At 43.1% G+C, this 10,038-nt stretch overlaps 1 protein-coding gene across 1 annotated transcript; it reads right to left on the minus strand.

Annotated features, from left to right (window-relative positions):
* Nucleotides 1-5,802: 5,802 nt before the first annotated feature.
* On the minus strand, nt 5,803-7,351 carry LOC130082284 (uncharacterized). Its single transcript, XM_056247088.1, has one exon. It carries the CDS (start codon nt 7,183-7,185, stop codon nt 5,803-5,805), a length of 1,383 nt encoding a protein of 460 aa, XP_056103063.1. The 5' UTR covers nt 7,186-7,351.
* Nucleotides 7,352-10,038: the final 2,687 nt, after the last annotated feature.

Here is a 10,038-nt window from a genome sequence, read left to right on the forward strand (position 1 = left end):
ATGAATAATTAAGTGGTTCTCAGACAGTGACCCTGCATAATAATGAGCCTTTCATTCAGGGGTGTCACACAAGAAAGAATGCAAGGACAATATATATATATATATATATATATATATATATATATATATATATATATATATATTGTCATTGCATTCTTTCTTGTATATATATAGCCTACATATATCTATATATATATATATATATATATATATACACACACACACACACACACACACACATATATATATATATATATATATATATACAAACAATCAAAATATAAATGAAAGCCAAAAGCACATTTTTAGTCATACCTGGAAACAAATCCTGGTCAAATGCTATATGGGCCATTCTACAGAATTGGTTCAAAGTTACAGTTGGAAACATCTTGAAAAGAAAATAGTCTTTTCCCATAAATGTCTTATAAAGTATTATTTTTTAAAGTAGACCAATACAATAAAAATAAACCAGTCGCATTTCAGAGTCGCTCGCGAAATGACCGCCAGGTGGCGCAAAGGGACATTTATCAAAACGTAAGTGGGGCTAATGTCAATTAACAGTAAGGATGAAATTCTACAAGTTATGGTAATTTACAAATAAGCCTACAACAAACATTTATTTTTAAACAAATATTTTTAAATATGCAACATGCACGTTTAAACAACAAACAATACAATCTGAACCAGCGCTTCTGCTCCTGTATTGAGACATGCAGCGCGTTTCAGTTACGATCCTGGTTCCAGTGGCCTTAATACATTCACGGCTTTTTAAAATGTCACAAAGCGTTTTGAGATGGTTTTGAATGAAATATTGAAGTTTATAATTAGGGTATTTTGGCACACCACGCCGAGTGGCTATGCATTATTCTAAAATCTGGCTTTATTCTGGCATGTTGAATTAGAGTTTGACAAACGTCTTTTAAAACTGTAAAAGGTCTACTTTTATTCATGTAGGCTAAAGTAGGCCTACACTCACAGGCTAACGACAAAACGTTTTCTCGCTCATGTGAGAAACAAACGTTTGGGTATTTCTCAGTGAGGAAATTAATAGCCGAGCGGTAGAACTTACGGTTCGATCATCAAGATGACACGGGTTCGAATCTCAAACAAACATTGTGTACTGTAAATTTTATATTTATTAATGCAGAGAGATTTGTCTAGCTCTAAAACTCTGTTACACCATACAGTTTTTTGCTTATATTTATAAAATAAAATTACCATGCATTTCCATTTTACACTAGGAACAATAGTATCCAACAGAACGACTTTGCATCTGTACCAATCGGGTACCAATCGTAATTTCAAAAGCAGTTCTGTAAAAATAGTAATTCTAAATATATAGCCTATATATATATATTTTTTTTTTTATTAGGCCTATTATTATTATTTTTTTGATTCCCTACAACCTAGAGTTTTTAAAAACATGATTTTAAGTAAAGTGTGATTTGCCAGGGGGGACTGGGATCTCCTTCTGGTCTAAACATCCCTGCTTCTGCTGAATTATTTGAATCCCCACAGCCCTCCCTCCACAGTAATCAATGCTATAGGCTACTTCACCAATAGACCATATCAAATATAAAATAGAGATATGCAACAAGCACGTTTAAACAACGACAAACAATAAAATCAAAACCAGCGTTTCAGTTGTTCATTAGTTCCAGTGGCCTTAATGCATGCACGGCTTTTCAAAATTTCACAAAGCGTTTTGAGATTATTTTGAATGAAATATTGAAGTTTATAATTAAGTGTTTTGGCAGACCACGCCGAGTGGCCCTATGCATTTTTCTAAAGTCGGGTTTTATTCGAACTTTTGCTAACGACAAAAGTTTATCTGTCGTCTCTGTCTCCGGGAACTGCGCGTCACAAAAATGAACCGAAAGCCACTTCAGCTCAGTCACTATAAGAAATCGGCTATGTCTAAAGCCTTAAAATGTCTAAATATTCAGGCTAATAAATGTTATCTGATTATGTAATCCATAATGAAAACGAGAGGTACAGAGGATCTACTCAAACATGTAGCCTATGTAAGCGCTTCCCAATGAGAAAATGACAAGACAAGGGTGAAAATCTCGCTCTAATTAGCAGGCTAAATCGCCCTGAATTAAAATGTAAAAACAGATCAAATAATGTATTTGTCGAAATGTTGCGATATTGTTTCATTTAAGTTCATAATTATTCTATACATGTTATTTAATTTAGCAGCATTACCACGAAGCACCGTGGTTCGATATTTATTTGAATAATAAAGAAAAAAAAAACTTCATTCACAAATTGCATGCCTGGTTGTAAGGATCCAAAGATCCCTGTAGAATTTAATATTGAGTTGAACATTTTGTTCATGACAACAAATTAACATGCGTTTTTTCATATTATATTTAGCTTTGCTTGGAAAAAGCTGGCCCAAACCAGTTTTATTTCATCAATTACTGAAATAATGAAATATTAAGTAGCCTAATAAACTTTTATGACAGAAATATCACTAGGCTACATGTAACTTAAATCATTTAATTCCTTCATTATCAACACTGTCTAGAATAGCGATTTAAGTGTAAATTGCGACTTCTCTTTGTGTTAAATCAGCCTCAGACTCCGATAGCCGGTGGGGGGTTGGAGGGACAGTTCAGTGCTGTATCGAGCGCGCAGGACAATAGGCCTAGGTGTTAATGTTCCTCTTTCATATGGAGAGCGAGGGAGACTAAATAAACTTGTTAAAAAGAGATTCAGAGCGAGAGAGGCAAAGAAAAACGCATGTTTTAATTTAATTATGTTGCTTTGGACAATTTTCGTTTTGTAGGCCTACTGTTTTAATTGTTTAATATAGCTGTCATTTCTTTGGCAATACAAATTTAAAATGTCGCAAGAATAAGATTAGCCTAGTGTTTCTTATTTTGCATCGCAAAAGAAATAAACTCTAAACCCGATGCAACCCTGTTTTAAATAAAAAAAAAACTGTCCCGACACTTTATTTAAACCTTGAAATGTTCGAACTTGGTTTCAAACTTAAGTAATTTTAGTGTTCTTTTACATTACACAATAATTTAGCAGACTAAAGACGTGCTTCTTCATTTTCATTTTCTGATGCAATCGGCTGACAACCTTCCTTCATCAGTTTATGTCCTTTGTGCAGCGGCTGCGGTTCCAGGAATGTAGCAAATTTATGTTGTAATAATAATTAAACAAAACTCTTGACTTTAAATAAGTAAACAGTTATAAACAGTTAGCTATTTAAGCATCAAGAAGGTTAAATATAAACGCTGTTGGCCAACATCGGTTAACAACATGTATGCTACATTGAGATTCGATCTCGGGTCGATTGAAGCTCTTCGAAGCTCGTGTTGTTGCGTTAACCACTGAGCTATCGTCTGTACGTCTGTGATTATGAATTATTTTAACTACGTTTCACTTGTTGAATTCATCTGCTTCCAGCTTTCAATCGCTCTGAATGAGCCGCGGTGCGGCGGCAGATTACGCATTAGAGAGAATAAACAAACACTTTTCAGAGTCTATGATTGTAGCGCCTCTTGGCGGTAAAAGGCAGAAAATACACCCCACATTTTACCGCCGCGGTGGAACGGCTGATGTGGGCATTGTCATGGCTTGCCTCAACATTTGCGTTTGAATAGCGCGCGTCCTCCGTGGGCGTGTCAGATTAACGCGTAATGAAGTGTAATGAGCTGGGGGAAAAAAATCTGACAGCACTCTCTTTTCATACAGATTACATTTCACGAGTTTACATGTTAATGAAATCTGATGTAATATAATAATGCGTATTTGGCTTGCTGTCCGGGGGGAGGGCTCCGAGCTCAGAATTCGGCCCGACCCCAGAGTACTCCCCCCTAATCTTAGAGGTCATAGGTATCTATGAGCGGACCCCGCCGAATGTGGGGTGAAGGGGTGGTGGAGGGATGCTGAGAAAGAAGTCATGAGACAGGAGGTAAGGGAAGGCTTTATTTATACTGGCTTCTTCTTGTGCTGATTGGATGATTACCTGAACATGCTCCTCCCGAACTTTGTTACATAAAACTTCATTTCACGAGTTTACATGTTAATGAAATCTGATGTAATATAATAATGCGTATTTGGCTTGCTGTCCGGGGGGAGGGCTCCGAGCTCAGAATTCGGCCCGACCCCAGAGTACTCCCCAAAATGCCAGATAAACGGAGGACAGCGAGCGTAGAATTTAACCCCCCAAAAAGTGAAGGGTATGTGTTTACCAAGGAACGAGCTTGCCAGTTCGACTGGGAAGGCTCTCGCGACGACCGACGGGAACTTGGATGCTCACGGCATCGGTCGGATAAGCCCATTCTGCAGTTGAACTGACAGCTCGCTGACGCAGGAATTATGCGAGCTTGAATTTGTGGACGAATTTAACCGTTCACCCAGGAGAGCTCTCGCAGCGTCCGACGGGAACTTATATGCTCGCGGCATAGGACGGGTAAGCCTCGCTGGGTTGGACGGAGGGCGCCCGCTGGACTCGGTCGGGAGGGCTCGACCGGCGCTTCGAAGGGGGGGCTGGGTCACGGGAAAGACTCCTCACGTCCCGACGAATGGGGAGCCCTCCTGGCGACACGAGCGCGGACGTCCGGCGACGACTAAGACGGGCAGACTCTCACTGCAATTCGAACGGGAGGTTTCAACCAGCGTTTTGGAAGGGGGACGGAACCCGGCCTTCGAACGGGTGAGTCATCGCTGCGTGCGAACGGGGGAGTCTGCATGTGATTGAAAAACGTACCTTATGAATATTGAGCGAGTGTGCAAGCGGCGAGCCCAGATGTAATCGGAAGGTGTAAACGGATGTAACTGAAAAGGGGAGCAGCAGGTGGTAATTTAATTAATTAGTTAGGGCTTGGTGAGCATTTTTGATGAAAAAACGGCTAGACCTAATATAGGTTTTGAAGGCATCCGATGACCAGCGACCGAGGGTTTTGATTTGTTGTTGGGAGAGACCTTTTTGAGCAGCTGTGGTGGCTGCTCCGATGCGGAATGAGTGGCTAGAGAAATGCTCTGCTGAGACGCCGGATTTGGTAAGGATTGCTTTTAGATGTTTTTGGAACCAGAATCTCGTAGCTGGATGATTGGAGTCGATAGTAAAAAGAGGGTCGAGTGGGGATTTGGACGAGGAAAGTTTGTACTGCAGGTAATTAAAAAGCGCATGGTACGGTCGGATGGGAGTTTGAAGATTGAAAATATAGACGAAGTGGCCTCTTTTGTCTCTGTCTGTTTTGCTTTGTTTAATGAAAAATGATATGGTTTCGTTATCTACGATCTGAAGGTCTGAAATTGCGGGATGGATATTTGGGTCGAATAAGGAAGTTATGGTCAGTTCGGAACAGCGGAGGAAACCGAAGAATGCTAGGATGAACATGGCCTCTAACGTATATGCGGTATTGATGGAGTGGTATCCAAGACGGAGTGATGAGATGCATCTGGTGAGTATATCGATTGTGATTGGCTGTCTGGTATCTGGGCGCGTGGGGCGGGATCTTTGGATTCCCTTAATTAGAAGGGACGTTTGGGAGTTATTTATTGCAGGTGTAGGTTTACCGTGGATTAATTTATGGAAAAATTGAATGCCGCTTAGATAGCTTTTAATGGATCCGGCTTGGAGACCTTTAAAACTGTGAAGATGGGATATGAATGAAGTAACTGTTAGAAGCGAAAATTCGGGAAACGACAGGTTGTGAGAGAGGTGGAATGATTTGAACGATTTCCATGCGGTGTAATAAGTTTGCAGGGTTCTGGGAGAAACGGCTTGGAGGATGGATTCGATGGACGTGTCCAGGAGGGATTTTAGCGGATGATCTATGGGAAGATCAGCTGAGAATAAGGAGGTACTGGAGTTGGAGTGGGGTCTGCTTCTGGTGCCAGCATCCTGAACTTCTGAAACGAGAAACGGGAGAGAGAGTCAGCGATTTGATTTTGAGCCCCTTGGACGTGGATTGCAGTTATTAAGAACTGGTCGCATGCGGAGGTCCAAATGAGGCGTCTAAGGAGTGGCATAAGCGCAGGTGAGCGAGAACGACCTTTGTTGATACAGTACACGATTGCTTCGTTGTCGCAATGGATTTGGATACTTTTGGATGACCATTCTTTTCCCCATAGGGAAGCTGCGACGACTATCGGGTAGAGCTCGAAAAGGGCAGAGGAGGCTGAAGACTGGGGTGTGTCTAGGAGCTGGGGGGGCCAGGAGGACGCGAACCAGCGTCCTTGGTAATAGCCGCCGAAGCCGATCGAGGGAGCTGCGTCTGTGAACAGTTTGATATCGAGGGGGAGAGAGATAAAGTCATCATAGAAAAAAGTTAAGCCATTCCACTGATTAAGGAAATTAATCCATAACTTAAGCTCGTTTTTTGACTCGTCGGAGAGGATGATCCGATCTTCCAGCGCATGAACGGATGAAGAGAGGGCTAGGAGATGCGCGATAAAGGGTCGGCCCTGTGGAATAATGCGCATCGCATAATTTAGGTGGCCCAGCAGCGAGAGAAGTTCGCGTTTTGCACAATCTGTGCTGTCAGTAAAATTGGATGCGATTAAAATAATGCGATCGATTTTTTCCTTAGGCAGTGAGGCTTGGAATTTTGCTGAGTCTAGATTGATGCCTAAAAACTCGATGGACGTAGTTGGACCCGATGTTTTCTCGTGAGCTAACGGAATCCCTAGTTCGGCGAAAACTTTTTTCACTATGAGGAGGTGAGCTTCGGGGACGGTGTCGTGGGGTGAAATTATTAGGAAATCGTCGAGCAGATGGAGAAGATGAGGAATTGCGTAATTATTAGAAAGGATCCAACATATGGCTTCGGAGAGAGTGTCAAAGATTTTTGGGCTGCTTTTGCAGCCGAAAGTTAGGCGCACGGCGAAATAATACTTTTCCTGCCAATTTACACCGAACAAGTGCCATGAATCGGGGTGGATTGGCATTACTTTAAAAGCAGAGGAGATATCTACTTTTGCTAGCCATGCACCTCGACCAGCTATTTTAATCATGGTTATGGCTTGTTCGATATCGTGGTAATTGAGAGAATACTCTTCGAGAGGGATGAGGCTATTGATACTCGGATATGGAGAATTATGGGGGGCTGAAAGGTCGATTATCAACCGCTTTTTCCCAGAGAATTTCCTGGTGGCCACGCCTATGGGGCTGATGCGAAATTTGTCGAACGGGGGAGCCTCGAAAGGACCCATCATGAAACCGGATTCGATTTCTTTTTTAATTAGCTTATTTACTACTCCAGGCTCTGCTAAGGCGGACTGAAGGTTAGCGCAGATAACATTTTGCGTGGGATGGCTTTCTACGCCGGGTTTAAAGCCTTGATTGAGACCTGTCAATAGATAATTTGTGAAGTTGACATCAGGGTGGTGTGATAATTCTTCGGCTAGACGGAAAACATTCACAGGAGTCGAGAGATAGTTTTTTGCAGTTTTATTGACAGATTTTTTAACTGGGCATATCACGCGGGCGTGTGCGCCGCCGCAGAAATCGCAGACGTGGAGAAAACGACAGCGTTGTCTTGGGCATCTCCCTTCGTTGAAATTCCTACAAACTTGTCTATCGGGTGCCGAGTATGGTGCTCTGATTGAAAAATCTTCTCTTGCGTGGCGCGGAACGTAACTTGTGGATTTTATGGCATTCTGCTCTGGGCAGGGAGGGATCGATGGATTGATTTGGGGGCATGCCGTGGTGGCATGGATTATGGATCTGCAGATTGCGCAGGAGATATTTTTGCACCCGAGGAAGACTCGGTTATGGAGATCGGTGTCCAACGCTCCCCAATAGGGACACTGATTCCACTGGGAAACGCGGACGGCGCATTTTGCGGAAAACAGCTTGTGGTACGTATAAAAGTGACTACCCCCGTAAGACAACGCGAGCTCAGCTATAATAGACAGATAGTCGTTCAGCTCGCGCCGTCTGTGGGGAAAAGATGAGCATATGACTTCTGTATAGCGGCTGAAGGCTATACAGAATTCGGCTAGTGACAATGTACGTGATGTAACCTGTGCGTTATTTTTTAGAGTGACTGAAATGTCGCCACAGTCTACTTGGCGATTGGACTCAGCCGGAGGAAACAAGGACAGGAGAGAACCCAAATCAACGTCTGCACCTGCTAAGATTTGAGCTCTGATGTTGTTCGTCACTGGAGGAGGTTCAGTAGCTACTGCATTCTGAGGGACTGGTTGAGGAATGGCTGAAAAGAGCGAGAAAGGAGAACGCGCTTGGAGAGGGTTAAAGGGATGGGAAATCGGGGCTGTGGCCGTTTGCGGAGGCATCCTCACGCGGAGATCGGCCCCCGGGTTAGATGGAGGAGGAGGAATAGGGAGAGCATAGTGTGGAAAGGGGAGGGGAAAGAAATGCGCCGGCGATTGACCGGCTAACGGAGGCATCCTCACGTTAGGGTGAGCACCTGACGCTTGGGAAGGAGGAAAACTGAAAGAAGTAGAAGGGAAGAAACCCGATTGGGGATCGTGTAAGAAAGTGGAACTGCCAGGATCTAAAGTGTGAGGTACCACGATGGGCGGGGCTGAGGAGAGGAGTTGACCTGGAGGAGATTGGCGCTCGACCGTGACTGGTTCCGGGGCGCGGCCCAGGCTAGCGGAAGGTCTGAGACGTCGTGGCGTGGGGGCGGAGCCCAGTGCTGCGATCGGGGCCCGTCGAGCCTTGCTCGCTCGAGCTGAAGGAATTGGAGCTGAAACAGAAGGGTGAGAAGATTGTAAGGTGACATATAAATTAAATAATTCTGCTTTTTTCATCCTGCGGGAGAAATTTGCATCAGAATTAATTAGGGCTTGTCTTAGCCCCTTGACCGTCCACTTCCCTATTGGGGGGATGTTAGGGGGAGCTGGAAGGTGGGAAGGCGCGGAGGAAGACGATGATGAAGATGATGAGATCCTCGCTGACGGTGGTGAGGGGAGTCTACGGCGTCTTGGGGTATGCGGAGAGGATCTGGAGGGCCGACGTCCCCTGGTTGAAGATGGAGGCTCGATGTTGACGTTGGCTGCTGGGGAAGGAAGAGTTGCTGGATCTGTGCTTTGCGGATGAGATGACTCCGAGATGAAAGATTCATCGTCGGAGGGGAAGAGCTCTAACTCGGACATGCCTGCACGGAGGCGGAGTCAGATGCTGAGAAAGAAGTCATGAGACAGGAGGTAAGGGAAGGCTTTATTTATACTGGCTTCTTCTTGTGCTGATTGGATGATTACCTGAACATGCTCCTCCCGAACTTTGTTACATAAAACTTCATAAACTGAGAATATTTGTTTTTTATATAAATTACTTCATTGAAAAGAAGAGAATTCAAGCTTCATAAAGAAAAATCTCTCGTGCCTGTATGACAAGTATTTGCAGAGTTAGAGTAAATTTTTCGGACGTGTTTCAGAATGGACTGCACTGACAGAGAGAAGGCAAAACTCGCATCATGTTTATTTTTCTTTATTTGACAAAAATCACAAAACTTTGTTTTTATTGTGAGTATACAGAAAAATAATAGACAATTAACAGGATCGATTGATGTATAACACTTATATGTACGATCAAAATCAACAGAGTATTTTAAGTCTATTTTTCTGCTATGTGAAAAAAAACCGGCAAAACGCGCTGGCGCGTTTCTGGTCCCCAGAGGGTTAAGAAAGAGAGTAAAGAAATTAGGTGAGAAACGCAAATCAGAAAAAGACCATGGGGAAATCGGAGTATTTAGCTCCTGGAGTGAATCCCCTGGATGCATGAGCCATGAACTCTGTAACAGACAGCTACAATCTGAATAACAATAGAAAAGAGACCATTGCGGACAGGAGGTAATAAAAGGGGGTTGGATGGATTTTGCTTTTCTAGCTTACTTAGTGTGAAATGTTACCGTATGAGCATAACCAACATCTTCAAGGTTACAACACTCAAAGTTCAAGCAATGGAGAAATTCATTTAATAATTGCTTTTTAAAGACTACAACAGCGCTGAGAGGAGCTAACGAAATTCCTCCTGGGTTAATGCATCACAACCTAAATTTACATGAATCCTGCCGACGGGACATGATTTAGAGAATATCG

Source organism: Rhinichthys klamathensis, unplaced genomic scaffold, assembly GCF_029890125.1.
Source record: "Rhinichthys klamathensis goyatoka isolate OS25496 unplaced genomic scaffold, OSU_Roscu_1.1 h1tg000042l_1, whole genome shotgun sequence".
In the NCBI taxonomy this organism is placed as follows: Eukaryota; Metazoa; Chordata; class Actinopteri; order Cypriniformes; family Leuciscidae; genus Rhinichthys; species Rhinichthys klamathensis.

What these genes read in the sequence shown, in the direction of transcription:
- LOC130082284 (XM_056247088.1), bottom strand. Translation starts at nt 7,185, where the DNA reads ATGATGGGTCCTTTCGAGGCTCCCCCGTTCGACAAATTTCGCATCAGC.